The following is a 19,955-nucleotide window of genomic DNA, read 5'->3' as shown; positions in this document are numbered from 1 at the left end:
CTGAGTAAGCATCGGTTGATGAGACCCCTAAAATAATTGAAATACACATTTGCCTTGCATAGTTGCACGTGCAAGATACTTGAGAGTTGTGCTTCACTTTTTTTTATTTTTGAACTGGATTTCCATATTAATAATGAGCACACTTGATCCATGCTGGAATAGTAGTACTCGCTGATGTTAATAATTAGTATTTAGTACATGTTTGCATAGCATGTGTACCACATCTATATTTATTGATTAATAATAAACTAAAACTTAACTTGTTTTGACTCTAATATTTAGATGAGCTCTAAAGGATTGCAAGCAAAAATCACCTGAGTTCCAAATTATAAGTTATTTTGAATTTTCTAAGAGCATCTCTAGTCCTACACATCGAACCGAGGTTGAGACATGCCCGGCGAAAATCAATCTTGAAGATGGTTCATTTCTTCCAGAGTAAGTATTGGTTGATGGGATCTCTGAAACAACTAAAAATACACATTTGTCTTGCATTAGTTGCATGTGCAAGATACTCGAGAGTTCCACTTTTTTTATCGTTGATGGTCCAAACTAGAAATTAGGTTCAATTTTGCTATGACATCCCATGGTCCGATGCCTACAATGTATTTTGTTTGTTGATCAAATATCCACCTCAGTCTGCGGTTCAGTTTGGAGGCACACTATATCTTTCTACAAGTATGTAGCTTTTGCTATGTATTAGATATACGCTATATCTAGATACATAACAAAAGTTACGTATTTAGAAAGATCTAAAACTTTTAATTAGGAATGTAGGGTAACTAACTCTGCACAAAAACAAAAAACTAGGAAGAGTTCATGATTCAAACACGTCCAAGGCTTAGGAGAACATATCTACACATCCATTATTTAAGTCATCCAATCAAATATCATACTCGTTTCTATAATCAAACGTTCATAGTCATCCAACATTCAATAATAAACAACTCAATATTTTTTCAATGGTTCATTACATCATTTACTTAGTAAAGAACACATCGATGAACTACAAATTATAGTCACATCTGGAGTAAAAAATAAATATTTTCCTTCTCGTCGGGGTTAGCGGCACTAGGAGAATTTTGTAGCTAAGCAAAATAGTGGTGTCCAGTGGAGCTAAAGCATCCTTAGGTGCAATAGATAAACAATAAGCAATACCGTAGCAGTATGTCCTCTAAAAAGCTATATCGTGCTATTTAGAACCATGTATCGAACAAAAAGGACAATAATATCAGCCATGGTGAGCATAATATTTGCCTCAACCTTGATTTGGCTTAGTCATCATCTATACTAACAATCCATTTTCACCAAGATTTTACCATCCCTAACGTTACAAGCATATATAGCCAAATTTATAGTTAACTACACTCTCTGGAGAACAATTCAAACGTCCGTCCTTTGATCATAGTAGGACGAGCTAGTGCTGAGTAGGCTGATACATACCGACTGGCTTAAACTACATGGATTTGTCTCCTTTTCTCAAAACTAAGACGTACGGGTGCGTGATATAAAGATACAAATAGATGGTGCGTGGCTCTATAATATATAGTACAACATTAAGTAGGAACATAATCACACATATATAATACTAGATTACTAGGATGGCAACGTGCAAAGATGGTGACCTGGCTCTTATTAGCGGGGAAAATTGAGTTCATGTGTCCCTTTCTACACTCCTACTCCACTCCATACACAAGAATATGATTTCTCCCGTTTGTTCGGTGCATGAATGAAGACAAGAACGCGTGTGCTGTGTGCTCACCGTTGCCATAGAGAGAAATGCTTGGCATCGCGACTCGCCTAAGTCAGACAGACCATCGTTATCTCACACAGAGAAAACCGACCGGCCGGCGACTATCATCCTAGTCAAGTGAGCAGTTACGCGCAGGCATGGGAGGAAAAAAAAAACAAGAGGCTCGTTCAAGTCACGCCGAACGCGCTGCGCCGCCGACCGGACACCAAAGAAGAAGAAGAAAAAAAAACATGGATGCTGGCGACGAACGCCACCTGCTGATGGCCGGCGGCGGCGGCGGCGGGCGAGATGGCCTGAACCCGGTACCACGTTCAGCGCGGTCACCGTGAAGGATCCGCGCGCCCGGACACCGACAGCGACAAGGCGCAGAACGAACGTGCTGCCCGCCCGCCCCGTGCTAGTGTGCCGGTACAGGGATCGATTTCCTTTAGCGGACTGGGATTACTGTGAGATCACGCCGAGAAAAGGAATCGTTTACTGCAGCACTGACACAGATCGACAAAAAGGACTCGCTTGAGTCTCGCCTCGCCGTCGCCGTCGCCGACGAGACGATGGCGATGGGCACCGGGGCGCGCGCGTCCTCGTGGCCGGTGGTGGTCCGTGGACGGCGAGCCGACGAACGGGGCGTCGGGCCCGCCGGGGGGCAAAAAAAAATCTGCGTCCACACGAAAACAAAGGCGTGATTCGGTAGATTCCCCGCGGGCCGGCCGAGGCCAGAAAAATCAAGCGCCGCGCCGCGCCGCGTTAATCCCGGCCGTGCGAGGGCGAAGCAAGCGGCCGCGCGTGGCTGCTGGCAGGACATCCGCACATGCGGCGCCACCCCACCCCACCCCACCCGTCCGTTATCAGATTGATCTGCTGCTGGCTGCTGGCTGCTGCTCGCTGTCATGACCCATGAACGATCGCGCGGAATCTGCACGAAAGGGAGTGGGGGACGTCGCTGGGGAGTTCCGATTTTTCGTGGTGCCGGGAGCTTTCCACCTCTCGCGTCATTTTTTGGAAAGCATGCGTCTTATTTGGCCATAACATACACAGTTCGGTCTTGTTTAGTTCACCCCGAAATTTAAAAAAATTTCAAGATTTTCCGTCACATCGAATTTTGTGGCACATGCACGAAGCATTCAATATAGACGAAAACAAAAACTATTTACACAGTTTGTCCGTAAATCACGAGATGAATCTTTTGATCCTAGTTAGTTTACGATTGGACAATATTTGTCAAATAAAAACGAAAATGCTACCGTAGCGAAATCCGAAATTTTTACAGAACTAAACAAGGCTTTCATTTATTTAAATAAATAAATTATATAAGTCGCTTTTATTTACTTTTGTCAAGCAATCGAGCAAGGCAGTAGTAATAATAACCCCGGTGATGCGCCGGCCGCGCCTGTGGCTGCTCCAAAATTTCGATCTTTGCCTCGGTTGCTCATGCTCCATCTCCAATTCTCCATGCCAGGATTTCCGAAGGTACTCGCCTTTGCAGTTGGGATAGATTCGGTCTACGGCGGCGGCGGTGAGGTCATAGACCTCGCATAGACTGTTCTTGATGGCAGCTGCAGGGTCTCGGTTACCATACCTGCACATCATGAACAATTCTGCTTTCGTTCAGCTCTTCAGCACTGGCAAACTTCATGTTCGAACCTGTGTGTTCGTTCTGTTTGATACGTCTGCAGGTCCAAGAGCACTCATGCCGCTTGAGGCGTGTATATTAAACAGTGACTGTCCTTTTTGGCTGTTCTCTTCTTTTGTGTACAGTGACTGCCCATGATCTTTCCACCAATTGTATATTGTGGCAGTAATAAAAAAATATTTATTGTGGTGTATTTTTTCTTATTTATTACTTCATCCATTTCAAATTATAAGATGTTTTTGACATACATAGTTTTTACGATACACTTACATATACACATACACCGTATCTAGATACATAACAAAAACATGTATCTAGAAAACCAAAACATCTTACAATTTAGGATGGATGCACCCATTCGCTTGTCTTATCAGTCGTACTTTTTCTATCAGTCAGTACTGTTTTTCTCTCACAATAAATCAGCCAACAGTAATTTCAACCATGACTTTTCAAACCAACGAACAAGCTAGCTTATACTCCATCAGTTCCAAGTTATAAGATGTATTGGTTTTGCTAGATAAATTACTTTTACTATTTATTATGTATCTAGACATAATGTATATATAAGTGCATAGCAAAAATTATGTATCTAAAAAAATCTAAAGTGTTTTATAAATTGGAATGAAAGTAGTAACATAGGACTGGAAGAGAGCAAAACATAAATAAATCAGATAAATTAAATCAAAAGGGAGGAATAGTTCTGAAAAGAGTAAAGTCCATCAGCGGTCCCTAAACTTGTTCAGATGTGTCATCCCGGTCCTTAAACTCGCAAAATGACCGTTGAGGTACCTAAACTTGTTCGGTTGTGTCATCCTGGTCCCTAAACTTAAAAATCTCCCATATAGGTCCTCAAACTTGTTCAGTTGTGTCATCCCGGTCCCTAAACTTGTTTTTAAGTCTTATCTGGGTCAAAACAGGACGAATCTAAAAACTCTATATTGAAAAATAATTCATAACTTTTTCATATGAACTCAAATGAAGATAAACTTTATATCAAAATTGTAGGCAACAACATGATCTACAACTTTGCAGTTGAAAAGTTTTTAAATTAAAATCGTTTAGGTTCCCAAAATATTTTTTATAAGTTTATAGATTTTAAAATTTAAAATTAAATTTTATAACACTAAACGACTTCAAATAAAAAACTTTTCAACTACAAAGTTGTAGATTGTGGTGAGTACTATAACTTTGGTATAAAATTTGTCTTCATTTGAGTTCATATGAAAAAGTTATGAATTATTTTTTGATATAGAGTTGTTAGTTCGCTTTGTTTTGACCCAGATGAGATTCAAAACCAAGTTTAGGGACCGAGATGACACAACTGAACAACTTTGAGGATCTAAACGGATGATTTCTAAGTTTAGGGACCGGGATGACACAATTGAACAAGTTTAGGGACCGAGATGACACAGATGAACAAGTTTGAGGACCTAAACAATCGATTTATGAGTTTAGGGACCGGTAGTGGACTTTACTCTTCTGTAAAATAAAGAAGCTTGTGCAGGTCTTGTTGAATCCGACGAAGTTTTTTTTAAAAAAGTCCTTACATTGAAGAGATAAAAACAAGAAGAGCAAGATAACACACCTTAAACAAGGTCACAGAAGATGATTGAAACAAAGCCAAGATAACATAGCATGTCGCTCAAAAAGTCAAACTTGTTATTCATTTTGCTTCTGAGATCATTGTCCAACGATATCAAAGAGCATATTCGTTTGTATGAAAAGTCATTGCTAAAAGTACTGTTCGCTGATTTGTTATAAGAAAAAAACATTGTTGAATGACTGACAAATTTGGTAAAAAAAGCTTAAGCTAACAGGCTCAAAATCCACGGAATGGGAATACAAGTTTTAGGAAATTTTACGGGATAGTGAACAAGTTGTTAATGAATTTGTGGGATAAAAAGAAAAATATCAAGTTGGAGATTGAATAGGATTGACACGTTTTTAATGTAATGGTGGGATGGAGGGAATAAAACAATTATTTTAGATCTATTCACAGAACTTGCATATAAACATGTTCATACATATTAGTCAACTAAATACATTATCAAAACATATTTCATGCTATCTAAATCAATCTATTTTGATGTTGTACATATTTATGCATTCTTAGAACTTGGTCAAAGTATAAAAGTTTGACTTAGAAAAAAAATAAAACAACTACAATTTATCTTTTGACTTGAAAACATAAAAATAACTGTTAGCTAATGTACTAGACCCACAAAATCATGGAAAAAGGAGTCAAACATGACAAGCTCCACTCCAAAATGCTCTCTCCCATTTCTCTTTATTACTAGTAGCTAGAAAGTGGAAACTACGGTGATATGGTGACAATGCAAGGGTTAAATAAAAAGGGAATTTCGCCCCCAAAGAACTGGAGTGCTGAACAAACAAACAAAAAAAATGTCAGCCAAATAAACCTTCCACCATTTCTCCATTCTTCAAGTAGTAAACCCTGTGAGACGTGGGCCCCAAAATTCCATCTGGTCCCACCTGGCAGTCAAGCGGGAGCCCGCTGCAGCGCACGCGGACGCCGGACGCGCCAGCAGCCAGCCACACGTCCGTCAACCTGTCAACCACTTCCCGCCGCCTCCCAACTCCAGCGGCCCATCACGCCGATACATGGGCCCACAGGCTCCAGACCCCACTCTGCCAGTCATCATCTCATCAGAAGTAAAAAAAAATATCGTGTACAGACCACACGAGTACTTGTAGCCTTGTCTCGCGATCTCTTGGCTGCGAGTCGGGGAGACGTAGCCGCGTATAAAAGCCTCGTCCATCTCTCCGACGCGGCCGCGCTGCTTCGCTGTCTTTCGGCAACGCCCTTTACCACATCTGAATCTCACCCACCCACCCCACCCCCACCCCTCCCTCCGCATGGCGCCGGCGATGGGGCTGAAGCAGGGGGCGGCGGCGGGAGCGGGGGCGGCGGCGGCAGCAGCGCAGACCGTCACGCTGTCCGCGCCGGCCGTGCGGGACGCGGTGCGCGCCGCCGTGCGGGAGGCCGAGGCCACCGCGGCGAAGGCCACCGCCCCGGCCGCCGCCAGGGTCCCAGCGACGGCGGCAGTGCCGGCCGAGATCGCTAGGGACGGGGTGCTGTGCCTGGAGGAGGTCGACGGCAGGCGGTGGAGCTACGTGGTCGACGCCGCCGGCGCCGCGGTCAAGGCCAAGGGAAGGGCGTCCGTCGGTGGCGCCTTCAAGGCCGTCCCGCTCCAGTCCCCGCTCCCGCCCGTCGAGGTGAGGCCATCTCCTCTTACCGCGCCCTGGACAGGGAGGGGTTTCTGACACTGTTGGTGTTGGTTTGCTCTTTGTTCTGTCGAATTGCTCTGTGGTTGTTTATACGGTTGAGATGGTGTGGTTTGACAAGGAGGTGAGGTGAGATGGTGTGATTTGACGAGGTGGAAGGATGGTGTGGATTTATTGGTGTTTTGGTGTTTGAGGTTTTGGCAGTAGCAACGGATCAGAATTTGCACTTGGATGTTGGATCCGATATGATGTGGATGGATATGCTTGAAGCAATGATTTGGTCCGAATTTTGAAGTTATAATTGCACATGTGTCTGGTTGTTTGAGGCGAAGTGTGGAAATTTCAATAATTTCTGTCCAGATTGGATCCGCGACTGTAGGCTTCGTTGTTGATTTCTTGTGATATTTTGGTGTTAATTACCTTTGTTTTCAACTATAGAAATACTAGATAAAATGAATGATCATGATTTAGAATGATACAATATAATGATTCCAATTTCCACATATTTTTATTGCTGCAGGAAATAATGTCCTTTATAAGGTCATATGTTGTGCCCGAAGGCTTTCCAGAAAGTGTCACACCTTCATATGTTCCATACATGACATGGAGAGCAATGAAGGTATATTTTCATTACGTTATATTTAGATTCCATGATCTACTGGATAGATGTATTTTATTTAATTTTGCCTTTCTTTTTCTCTTGTCAGCATTTCTTTGGTGGAGCAATGGGTGTGTTTACAACAAGAACCTTGCTCAACTCTGTTGGAGTCTCGCAAAGCAGGGCTGCATCTGGTGCTGTGGCTATCAACTGGATACTCAAGGTAAAAATACTTTTTTTTTTGTTTCTTCATTGCAAACACTGATCAATAGAGTTTTGTTTCTGTGATTTTTATCGAAGTCATGTTCAAAGAGAACAAAGGTTGCAATATAGTATCCAGAATAAAGAACACAATGTCTTTAAGATCTATCCAACTATTATCTCTAGTACTGTTAATGCCCTTCTTACAGAAAATAGCACTTGTGAACGGTAACTTATTTTAACTAGATTCACCATGTGCCCTTAGCAAAAAGTACTACTGTCTGATATCTGTATTGTTTTGCTACTACAGGATGGGGCTGGGCGTGTTGGAAAGATGCTTTTTGCCCGCCAAGGGAAGAAATTTGATTATGACCTGAAGCAGGTGCATTTATTAGGTTCAATGTGTGTCCTTCTGCAGTACTTAATTTTCTTTCATGCTAATGACTAATTGAAATGAAAATTTCCTATAGCTTCGCTTTTCTGGTGATCTCTTGATGGAGTTAGGAGCTGGGATAGAATTAGCTACTGCAGCTTTCCCACAACTTTTCCTACCAATGGCATGCATAGCAAATGTTGTTAAGGTTTGTCCTACTGATTTGTTGCTACAGGTTCTTGCTATAGTATGTTACTAATATTTTTAACTTGCCTTTAACTGCAAAATGAGTGATGAAATGTATTCTACTTGTTTGATGCATTTGCTCCAATCAGAATGTTGCTGCTGTGACTTCCACCTCTACTCGAACACCAATCTACAAGGCATATGCAAAAGGAGAAAATATCGGTGATGTCACTGCTAAAGGAGAAAGTGTTGGAAACATTGCTGATCTGGTAAGTGTTCTTGTTTTTCATTGAACTTGCAGCTTTCTTTGCTGCTGCCATTGTGTTATTATGATATTATGTTTTCTTAATCGCTCTCATTTTTTCCTTCTCCGATTTAGTTTTTAACATTTCTTTTCTTTGTTATTTTGTGTTTGTGAAGTTGGGAACTGGAATGAGCATTCTAATCTCTAAAAGCAATCCATCACTGGTAACTTCTTTTGCCGTCTTGTCGTGCGGATATCTTCTCAGTTCATATTATGAGGTACACTTGTAAATCCCTTTAGTGTGTTGCTCTTGATTTTTTTTCTGATAAACTTCCAGGTAACAGCACTAATATCATTTTATAACCAGGTGAGATCTGTTGTACTGAATACCCTGAATAGGGCAAGGTTCACTGTGGCTGTGGATTCTTTCATCAGGACTGGTATGTCAACCAATCTTTTTTAGTCTCCACAAATCAAAATTTTGTACAAGTTCTGCAAAGAGATTTTTTTGTGTGCAAATACTAGTGTGTTTCAAAGCCAACGCAGTAACTAATAAATCTTTAGCGACATTATTCTAAATACACCAGATGTGTTTATGAGAAGGAACTGAAATTGTATCCGTAAATAGTTTGTTAGTTCATGCAATTAGTATCTGAAGTATGGAGCTTAAATGAAAGCTTTCAGTCTTCAGTAACCAGTTTGTTATTTGCATGCTACCCAGTGTGATATTTATGTCTCCTGTTTCACTGATGCAGGGTATGTACCCTCACTGAAGGATGGAAACTCACAAGAGACAATATTTAATCCACCTTGGCGACATGAGCCAGTCGCAATAGGTTTGCACTCTTAATGATCTTATATATTCCTGTATGCAGATTCGATGTGGACCCTCTACTAATCAGTTTTGTTCGCTTACAGGATCAAGATTTGGGGAGGCGTTTCAAGAACCTGCTTCGTTTATTGCTATAAAACCTTTGTTCGAGGTACCACCTTATTTGCTCCATTCAGTATGTTTTCCTTCTTTTGGCTTAATCAAAGATCAGTCTGTGAAGTTGCAATGTGGTTTGATTGCAGGATGAGAGGTATATTGTTACATATAATCCGACAAAGGACAAGGTATATGCTTTGCTCAAGGACCAAGCAAAGCCAGATGACATTCTCAAAGCTGCTTTCCATGTAAGTTTTGATTGTATTCTATTCTTTGGTAGGATTCAACTGCTAAAGTTCTTTGCATTTTCTTATCCTCTTCAATTATGTTTTGATTAACAGGCACATGTGTTACTGCATTTTATCAATGCTTCACATGCTAACCTGAATGCACGGAAGCGCATGAACGCCAATCGGTCATACCAGTATAACCCACTGAACATGGACTTTGTACCACACATCGAAGAGTCATGCAAGATCGTTATGTCATCTTATGGAGTCTTCAAGAAGAAAGCAAGAGAACAGGTAAATATCACTTTGATTACAACTCACCCCTGCACTCTGGCTGCACTACTGGCAAATAAAATAACAAATAACATGACAAGACACATGATTTTTTCTTCTGTTGTAGTTAATAACCCCTTTTTTCCTCACAGGGAAATAACAAATAACATGACAAGACACATGATTTTTTCTTCTGTTGTAGTTAATAACCCCTTTTTTCCTCACAGGGATGGATAATGTCTGAATCACTTCTTAACCCGGGAAGAGCAAGATTGTGTGGAGTAGTACCACAATGATCCAAGTCTTTTTCGTTTTTCATGATGAAGAGGATGAGTTCTTTTTCATACAATTGGAGTCCAGCCCTATGTGAGTCAGCAAAACTAACTTAAATCAACAATCAGCTCAAGTACATAAAATGCACCAAATCCTTATGAGCCCAGAAGGAACAGTTCTTGAACCTGGTTAGTTCTCCCACTACAACACAATGTTTCTACTATTTTACTATAAACGTGCAGTCACTCTTATCCGCATGATGATTTTCCGTATGCAGGAACATTAGAATTACTACAGACACCATGATAAACATGCACTGGGAGGGGGCGCTGACTCATGAAGGACCAGTGTAGGGGCTCCAAACTAATTGCGGAATACCAACTAACAAACTTTTTGTATATTCTTTCGGTATTGTATAATGGAGACGGCTATCCGTCCTAATGTGACCGGACTAAGTGGTCATCAGTTGATTTGTTTTTGACTATCTGACAACAATTTCCCTGCTAACCTCCTTGCGGTATCGTGGTTCTCATTTCCCTAATTTGAGGGGCTGTACATGCCAGTTTTCGTAAAGAATAGTTGTGTTTGGATGCACATTGTGTTTTCCTTGTGAAAATTGAACTGATTCTTGTGAAAAATTTGCGCTATTTCTGTGAAATTTCTGCGATCCAAATAGACCCTCAATGTGTAGGGCTATGCTCTGTTTTGTTAGTCATGCGTCGTCCATGGTGGGGGTGTTCTTACGGGCCAGTTTAGCAGGGCTCTGCTCTGTTTTCTCTGGAAACGGCTCTGGCTGCTTTGGAGAAGCAGCTTGAAGACCTAAAGCTCTGGCAAAATGTCTTCTATATTTCGAGAAAAGTTAGTAGATGTAAAATGCCCACTGTGGCCCTACGTATCTGACCTACATATACTTAAGTAATAAGAGTGTTATAAAGATTCAGGGTCTAGCTATCAATTGACGAAGTTGCGTGGCCTGTAACTGGGCTGCCCAATTTGTTAAAAAATTGGCGTGCACATCTCGTAATCTGTTGGTTATTTTCTCGTCTGCTGATGTTTAAAATGCAAGCATATCATGCGCGACACCAGACCTGAGACCTCCATGAGCTGCACTAGCCATCTCCTCTCAGTCCGGCGGCCATGTTTCTGTCCCCGTCTCCGGAACCGAAACCATCTCCGTCTCCGGAACCGAAACAGAAACTTAGGGTGTCATTTTATAACAGGAGAACGAGAACATTCGTGTTTCCGTAACCTAGATGTTTCCGAAACATGGAACAGAAACGTGGGTCATGTTCCCTTTTCCAGGCTGCTAAGGTCTGGCCACACTCTTCGCCTGTTCTCCGTGGCGTGCGGGCGTCAGTTCTTGACATTGGACTGAATGAAGAGCTTGAAGAGGGAACTTGAAAGCTGCTAAAAGGTTTTTTTTTCCTATCAAAATCTCTATAGTTTATTCTTATCAATGCGGAAAATATAATGTGCCTCTAAAAGAGATTGAAGGGAGTACTTAAAAAGTGTTGCTAAAGGTTTTTTTATTTAAACCTCTATTTCTATCAATATTGAAGATATAAAGCTCTTAAAGTTGCTCTTATTCTTAGCTCACAAAATCTTGAAAATCCTGTCCTGTGATTAAACAAAATTGCAGAAGTATAATTTGGACATATATTGGCTTCAAACGAAGTCATCGATCAAAGGTTCCAGGATCAGAACTGGTCAGTCAAATTTCGAAACACCTAGGCCATTGCGAAAAGGTCAAATGTCAACGATCAACTGGAACTAGATTAGCAATGTAGAAACGGTCAGTTAAGTCCAAAAACGTCTATCACACGTCTGCAAGACTGCCTGGTCCTACAACAACCACCGCTTATAAAACATTAAACACAATTAAGCCCAAGCAACATGAGCTGCTGCGGGCAACCGAGTCAATCAACAGCGTTCATTTGAAATGAAAAGCAAGTCTACAAGCTAGACAGCTAGGCCTAGGCATATATCTGCAGACATCAATGATTTGGCGCTTACTTCACTCCAGGGTCACAAAAGGGCTTGACGCTAGGCTCTTGCCCTCTTGTTGCTGCAATCTGGGCATTTGTAGTGCTTGATGTGCTCGGCACGCGCAGGTGTGATCTTAACACACTTCCCATGGTACCACCGCTCACAACTATCACAACAGATCCAGAATTCATCCTTGCCATCATTTGTCCCACAGGATCCACATAAGGTGTTATCACGCTCTTCCTCTTCTTCATATTCTTCACCGCTCTCATCATCGTCATCCTTGGGGGGCGCTGCCACTTTTGTCGCCTTCGAATGAGACTCGGGTCTTGATGTCTGAAACAGAAAATCATCAGTGATGAAAATACTGAAGGGCAGCACGATGTGTCTAAACTTACCATTTTCGAACTTGGTTTGTTGCTTTTGCTGGTACTATTGGGGCCCTTCTCCTTGTTTTGTTTCTTGGCAACCCCAGTCACTACTTCAAATATCGTGGGCAAGTTATTTATCATGTTGAAGAGTCGCCGCCTGTTAAAGAGAAAAGCAAACAACACATTTTCAATCATCCATAGAAGCATAAACCTATTTATTCTATGCAAAAATAGTAATCTGAATACTCTGAACTGGTGAAGGTAGCAGTATTGAAATGCACTAAAAATAATGTTTTTGTTGTTCACTGAAGCCTTAGCTTGACCAAATCCTTGTAAACCACCCCGTAAGGAAAAACCTATCAGATTCCTTTTTCTATCAGTTGGTTACTTCTATCCCTCATCTCTAGTGTATTTCCACATCCATGTATTTTCCTGAAGTCATGTAATCACCAACACATACTCCATTGTAGTAGTGCAAAAAATGGGATGTTCATTCTGGTCAGTCTACCAATCCACAGTAGATACCAACTAGCTACAGTTGTTCAAGTGGTCAATTATTAGCTTCTCTAACAAAAACAGATTCGTATAATAAATGATCACCCAATATACTTTATAAAGGGTTCATGAAAAGAATGGAGAACAATTGGTAAGAAAGGACTAAGGTTATGCCAAAAACAATAATACTTGGAGTTGAGCAGGGAACTTAAAAGATAATCAATAGTGAAAATGCATTGCATGAACAATGTAACAAGACAATCGAAGAATATTCCAATCATCTTTACACTTATTCTGTCTCTTTTCTATACATGCCTAAAGTTTAAGTTACTTTCAATCACTTGCTACTGTCTCTTCATCAAGATCTTGGCAAAAGCTGAAAATATGTGATGTTTAGTGTTTTCACTCCAAACGAGACTCATCAAATATTCATCAAGCAGTTTGAGATACTGTCATGTCTGCCAACTAGCATGTTGCTCAATTATAAAACCATCTGCAATAGTTCACAACCAAGTGAAGCTAAAGAACCAAGATGTTGAGTAAGGAGACATCCCGAATATGTATTCTAAAGTAAAGCAACAACCAAAGAGCTGCAAACCCGGAAATATACACTTCCTAGAGTACTTGTTACTTGTGAGATGTCAGAAAGGAATAGCTTCATTTCAACCAAGTGTCTCCTCTTCTTTACAAATGACACTTTAAGTTAAAAAATATCCGCTAGCAACAAACTTTCAACTATAAGTTTTATGTCATTAAAGTGTCGTGAAGAGTGCACAGTGCAGCTACGCGTTATGCTAGACAATGAGTCAAACCCAGAACTCAATCCTTGTCTACGTTTAGCTCCAAAATGGTGGAACTAATTTAGTGAGTCATTTCTCCCCTAGAATTCCACAAAATCAGTACCTTACCTCTCCGTGTCAATTTAACAGTTAACCTAGCACTTTTCCAATATGCAACACAACAATATCATGCTAAAAAATCCGAATAGTGTCAGATGTGTTTGATATATCCATCCCATATCCGTATCAAATATCCAACTTTGAGTATTCAGATTCAGATACAACATGGATATTGAATATCTGGATTCAGATTCAGATTCAGATTAGCATCTGAACCCCTTTGGTCGGACAGTTCCATTTGCACCCCTACCTGTGCACAGTACCACCTAAGTGGTGACCAAGAGGGCCTACATACACTAAATGGTTAGGTTGGTATTGTGGTTAGGCAAGTTTGACCAAGTTTGGCTACTATTTTAGTTGCCACCGCAAAGTGTGGCACACATCCATGACCCAAGAAAATGTGACAAGATTCTCTAAGGCTTACTAAGGTGTGGCAAATATTTAGAGCACCTAACATTAGGCAAGTGTGGCAAATGGTGGCAACCTGTGGCTAGAAACCAAACATGCCCCTAGTAGGATTTGGGTAGGCTAGGTGGCTAAAATGAAGAAATTAAAAATGGACTATATAGGAATATAATGAACTAATAACGGATGTAACCACAGAGCTGTGGCAATCAAAGGTATTCCTCCAGTCCGTGCCTTATTCTGTCCCCAAATAGGAGATAAGAACAGACGTCCAACGTTCTTCCAATTCAAAGAACAAAACCACATAAACGTACATGGTTAAATTTTGAAATTTATAAGAACTCGCAGCATTAGCAGATAACATGAAGTGATTCCACAAGAAGAGGATTGAAAGAGCTCCACCTTTTAGCCAAAGTGTGAGGCCTCCTGACCATCGCGCTCCCGAGCCTCTGTGCACTCCTGATCAGTCACTGCCCCACCTGCAATGTGGGCAGCAGCGCTCCACTATCGTGGTTCCTAGCTCCAGAGACTTATGCGACACCATGTGCATCCGCCTAATCCAGCAGCCAGCTGGTGTGACTCTAGGAACTAATCCAAAGCCACATCTACCATGCCTGTTTTTAGATGTATACGACTGGATTTAGGAACAGGGAAAGGTGTCAGATTGATTCTAGGCTTTGGCTAGAGAGCTTCAACCAATCTGATGGGTCCAGCCCGTCTCGATGCAGTCCATGTAAAAATATTTCTAGTGGTTTGACTAGGCTGGGCCTAGGATGGGTGGACTGAGTGGGTTGCATGGCCCTATCAAGACTCCAGTACAAGATCTTTTAACCAAAAGAGATGTGCTGGGAGACTAAGGAGAGTCCACTGAAACAAGATCACTTAAGGTGGTCTACTAAGACCTGGTTTGAGAGGGCTTGTCCTCCCAAAACAGCTCCGGCTTGTAGGGAATATTCTGCCTGTAGCAAGGGGCTGTTTTTCTCTCTTCCAGAAATGAACTAGGAGCCAGTGAAGCCTGAAAAACTGGCTTCACTGGCTCCGGTTCCTCCGGATGAGCCAGAGCCGGAAGAAGCCCTGCTAAACAGGCCTAAATCAAGCCGACATTTTTTTATGCACACCCTGGTTGGAACTCACTACCATCTCTCAGCCCACCGTTGTGCATCTCTGCCTAGTCCTTCCCTCGACAATTCCACTGATTTCACCTTGTTCCATGGCTTCAGATCTGACTATGCCTCTTCCTAATTGGCAAATATGTTTCTTTCTCATTGCTAGTGGCAATAGATGAGTTCTCCTCGCTGCCACCCATCCCTTCATCCTCCGTTCTATGCTGGCTAGTCTGTCTCTGGAAGGCCTCTTCCCCAAATGTATCGAAGGCATGAGCATGTGTGTAATTCAACCGCAAATTCCTAAGCCTCATGGTGCACACGTCAGTTTTTGGAACTGCCCAACTGCTAACGATGCTTTTCATTACCATATCACAGGCTATGCCAAACATTGCCCAGTAAACATGTTAGTTTATGACTCAAAAAAAATATGTTGGCAAATAACACTCAATTGCAAATTGATTTGAATCCTAATCCTTGTTGTCAATTCTTTTGTAGTCCAAACAGTACAGATGGAAATGCAGACCACTTTAAAATTAACTCTGATGTTTGATTATGCACAAACTATACAAGCAAACACTAAATATAAGAATCAAACTGATCCTTAACAGAGGAGAAATCACAATGATTTTTATCAATCAGGTGGGAATCACAAGTTAGAAATGATGAATTTCTTTTTGCAAGTCTTTATATCTGTTGGTCAACACTAACCCGTAGATGAATTTGTGAAAATGTAGGCTTGAAGCAAATAAAGGACACAAAACTATAGGTATACAAATTTCTTTTTCAAGGAAACTGAAAAGTTCCAGTGCTTGGAATCATTACCTGGCCTCTTTGTCAAACCCAAACCGGGCCGCAAAGTAGAATGCAACAGCTAGTAACCAGGAATCGCTATGAACAGCAACTAGCGCCAACCAATCCTTCTCATTCATGCCATCCCTAGCAAAGTTTATACCCAAAGCTGGTTCAGGGATCTCCGGAGGAACTTCCTCTGCTGGCAAAGTTACTTCCCATGTTTCGTTGGGGTAGCCATAAAGGCACAAGTTTTCCTTTTCTGTAAAAAAAAAACAAATTAGTAGACACAAAGGACCAAAGTTTTGTATTGCTTGTAATTTATTCAGTGAAGTGCAAGGTGCAAGCACAAAGTGCTGGGCTTAAAAAGAAAAGGCTACATGGTTGCACTAAAATACAAGATAAATGAAGCAAGCTCCACAACCCTATCCTATGGCACAACTGGCACAAAAAATTGGTTTGCTGGCTTCACTAAAACAAAGAGTAACTAACTCTAAGATAGGTCATGAGTCATAACTCATGACCCTATGCTGCATTTATGGAATATGGTAGAAACAGGAAAAAAACAACAAGACAGCAACCGTGGCTACTTTGAGTATACAATCCCAGCACCCAAACCTGGAACTTCCCATCAATTCCTACATTTTCCAGTGTAGCATCAACAGCAAATACGAGTCAAAAGTCGAGCTAAACCAATGCATGAACAATAAAATCCTCACGAATTCGAGGATTCCATCCAACCTTTTGCCCAATCTACAATTGCAATCGCTCACCAGTCACCACACTCCAAACCATTACATCATCAACTGAAACCACAGCGGACCAGTACTAGGTTCCCATTTCCAGACCACCAGCGAGTGGCAAATTTAGCTTCGGGACACCAAGCAGGGCGACCGAACGCCCGAACCCTAGCAACCAAGTGACTGTCGGCGGCCCCAACCCTACGACCGAGGAGATCGAGCGGACTCACCGGGGTCGCACAGCTGGTAGAACTTCTCCACATCTGCGCAAACCACCAAACCAAGCAACACGTCAGCACCGGCGAAGCCACCAGATAGGCAGGCAGGCAGGCGAAATCCGGGACAAAGGAGCGAGCGACGGTAGCATACCGTTGGTGAGGGCCTTGATCATGCCCGCGCGGCGGCCGCGGAAGTCGCGGAAGACCTCCTCCGCGGTACGGGCGGAGTAGTGCGCGCCGGCGCCGGGGTCCATTTAGGGTTCCGGCGAGGAGGAGGCGGCGGCGGCGGCGGAGACGAAGGGAGGAGGGGGCGCAGGCAAGAGGGTTGGAGGAGACAGGAGGAGGGGTGCGGTTTTATTTTGAGAGAAAGCTGTGGTCGTTTCCGGGAGATTTTCCTTTTTTTTCCCAAGTGACTGGCTATACCACCATAGTACCTCTTTATTTTACTTCTATTTCACGGAATAAAGTGGCCGTTTCATCGTAAAAGATAAAGTAGAAAGATAAATACACTACAACACAAACACAAACCGATGCAAACAATCACTTTTTATTTTTAAAACTATGAGGTCTAATAATAAAGTATTTATGGTCTCAATCAACCTTAACGTCGTTAGTAATAAGAAAAACACACACACAAGGTCTAGCTTTTTACTGCGTTGGAGACTACGACTACGAGTCACTGCCTTAAAAGTTAAGTCTATCTTTTTTTATATATATAAAAAGAAGAAAATTCACTTCAACTCCTAACGGTAGCAAGGGAGGCACGCGGTCATTGGTTAGTAGGAAAGCCTTCTATGTGACACCAATAGGCAATAGCATTTGACAATCCATAAGAAATTTTTTTGTAAAAGAAAAGGTTTCTCCTGGCTAAGATCTCCATGAATTTAAGACCTTATTACAAGTCTACATATATAACTCTCTCATCTCCATAGTGCCATTTTCACTTCTCAAAAAAAATGTTTACAGTTTTAACCAAATAAATAAAACTATTAATATTTATACTATATAATTAATATCATTAGATGAGTCATCAAATATATTTTCACAATAAATTTATTTAAAGATATAAATATTGTTAATAGTTTCTACAAATCTAGTCGAATATTAAATTTGACCGACATAAGCCTCATAAATGACACTTTTTTAAGATGGAATGAATAGGTCTTTTGTTTCCCAAAGCACTATTGACGAGGAACTAGCAAATACTCCGTGGAATAAGTTTGAGATTAGCATTACAATGATTTCGATGTATTTCAAGAAGCAAGCACCCTTTGAAAGCTAATTAACCTCACGAGCCATGTAACAAAAACAAATGGTGGTCAAGAAACTACTCTGTGAAACCTGCTTAACGGGTTCCAATGGGAGGGTATGGTTGGTGGACACTGATTGTGGGGAGAAAATACAAAAAAGACAACTGATGACGTGGAACATTGTGATGCGATAGAAAATAGAATTTATAGTAAGGTTTTATTTTATAAGAGATATAGATATAAATCATGTGACATCAGCTCTCATTGCATGCTAATCATGTGCAACTGTCCTTGTCCTCACCTATAGAACGACGTAGCTTCGGGATCTATACTGACATCATCCAAATTAGCCTGATTCAACATATTATTATTCCAAGTGATCCGAAAGACCTCCCAAGATGTCTGCTCATTATTTTGTTTTTGAATAAAGAGGTGTATACCGTGCACCATTAAATTTTTTATTAAGATAGGAAGTAATTTTTTTTTGAAAATTGAAAAAAATATAGGAGTTAATTATAAAAGCAGCTTCATGTTAACACTTCTCCTAAAAGATAAAACAAAATACGGCCTGAGACGGCTCGTTGTTTATTTCTTATGTAGCCTCTATTTTAAATTGTAAGATATTTGATTTTTTTTATTTTTAAGTTTTACTATTTGTTTTATTCTAAAAAATATGATAAATTTAAATTATTTTTGAAGAACTTTTATTAATAAACCAAGTCACGATAAAAGAATTAATATTTTGCACAAATTTTTGAATCAGACGAGTAATCAAATTTAATGTCAAAAAAGTCAAACGTCATAGTTTGGAATTGATTGAGTATCTTTTAAGAAGCAAGTACTCACTCCGTTCCAAATTATAAGACATTTTAAGAATCTTGGAGAGTCAAAACATCTCAAGTTTGACCCAAATTATAGACAGAATTATAAAGATTTATGATATTAAATAGATATACTATGAAAATATAATTAATGAAGAATTTAGTGATACTTAATTCATATATTAAATATTATTATCATATAAATTTTAGTCAAATTTGAGATGTTTTAACTCTCTAAGATTCTTAGAATGCCTTATAATTTGGGATGAAGGGAGTATATAATTAATGTCTCGTTTGGCATGTTTCCACTTCACCCGCGAAGCTGTTTTGGGAGGCTTTAGCTCTATGAACAAGTTTATCGGTGGAGTTGAAGCCGTTTTGGTAAATCATTTGGCAAAACAGCTCTATATATAGAGTTCTTTAAAATATAATCTTATAAACACCATGTAGGATGAGGTGAAGCCGAGAGACACTATTTTTCTTTTCTTTCTACTTCTAAAGCTATAAGAGAGCATGTTTTGGCACCAAAATCAAACTTTGCAATGGTGTTTGCATCAAGGTTCAAATTACTTATAAGAGCCCTCCTATATGAAGAGATAGTTTCAATAGGAAAGCCTCTTAATTTCCTAAGCTAGAAAGTAACTCAACCGCCCTACACATTGTATCATTCCATTCACAAATTTTCAAAGCTGGACAGCAAACCTTCAGGTCCTATAGATTTTCAGCCTGATCTTCTTGAGCTTCGCTTTTGCCACCGTGAGATGGTGGAGGCAACAGAGGACATGGGAATGCTAGGGAAGTTGTGCCCTGTAGTTCCTTCCGCCCTATAGGTACAAATACAAAAGAAATTCAGACTTATTTGTAGCTAAACTTTAGTATCAGGCATGCCTCTTAGAATACAACATTCTATGCTTTGACCAGAAAAATTGGTTCTCACATTAAA

General features: G+C 40.7%; 2 protein-coding genes across 2 annotated transcripts; one reads left to right on the top strand and one right to left on the bottom strand.

Annotated features, from left to right (window-relative positions):
• On the top strand, positions 6,243–10,535 carry LOC8076968 (protein root UVB sensitive 6). Its single transcript, XM_002441068.2, has 14 exons — positions 6,243–6,617; positions 7,147–7,245; positions 7,334–7,447; positions 7,736–7,807; positions 7,896–8,006; positions 8,134–8,253; positions 8,405–8,506; positions 8,596–8,668; positions 8,984–9,064; positions 9,147–9,211; positions 9,303–9,404; positions 9,498–9,680; positions 9,887–10,120; positions 10,210–10,535. Exons 1-13 carry the CDS (start codon positions 6,258–6,260, stop codon positions 9,953–9,955), a joined length of 1,551 nt encoding a protein of 516 aa, XP_002441113.2. The 5' UTR covers positions 6,243–6,257; the 3' UTR covers positions 9,956–10,120; positions 10,210–10,535.
• Positions 11,682–17,325, bottom strand: LOC8058464 (PHD finger protein ALFIN-LIKE 5). Its single transcript, XM_002439768.2, has 5 exons — positions 17,093–17,325; positions 16,954–16,986; positions 16,017–16,245; positions 12,317–12,446; positions 11,682–12,254 (listed from the first exon to the last, which is right to left on the bottom strand). Exons 1-5 carry the CDS (start codon positions 17,193–17,195, stop codon positions 11,976–11,978), a joined length of 774 nt encoding a protein of 257 aa, XP_002439813.1. The 5' UTR covers positions 17,196–17,325; the 3' UTR covers positions 11,682–11,975.

Source organism: Sorghum bicolor, chromosome 9 (assembly GCF_000003195.3).
Source record: "Sorghum bicolor cultivar BTx623 chromosome 9, Sorghum_bicolor_NCBIv3, whole genome shotgun sequence".
Classification (NCBI taxonomy): Eukaryota; Viridiplantae; Streptophyta; class Magnoliopsida; order Poales; family Poaceae; genus Sorghum; species Sorghum bicolor.
The sequence above is the reverse complement of the archived record's forward strand: the minus strand, read 5'-3'. Positions and strand labels throughout refer to the sequence as shown.

Bases quoted from the DNA above. Each gene is read 5' to 3' on its own strand.
- LOC8076968 (XM_002441068.2), top strand. From the start codon at position 6,258: ATGGCGCCGGCGATGGGGCTGAAGCAGGGGGCGGCGGCGGGAGCGGGG. The intron at 7,448-7,735 runs GTAAAAATACTT...TTGCTACTACAG, and splicing joins CTATCAACTGGATACTCAAG to GATGGGGCTGGGCGTGTTGG. The intron at 9,405-9,497 runs GTAAGTTTTGAT...TTTGATTAACAG, and splicing joins TTCTCAAAGCTGCTTTCCAT to GCACATGTGTTACTGCATTT.
- LOC8058464 (XM_002439768.2), bottom strand. From the start codon at position 17,195: ATGGACCCCGGCGCCGGCGCGCACTACTCCGCCCGTACCGCGGAGGAG. The intron at 16,987-17,092 runs GTATGCTACCGT...TGGTTTGCGCAG, and splicing joins GATCAAGGCCCTCACCAACG to ATGTGGAGAAGTTCTACCAG. The intron at 16,246-16,953 runs GTGAGTCCGCTC...TTTTTTTTACAG, and splicing joins CTACCAGCTGTGCGACCCCG to AAAAGGAAAACTTGTGCCTT.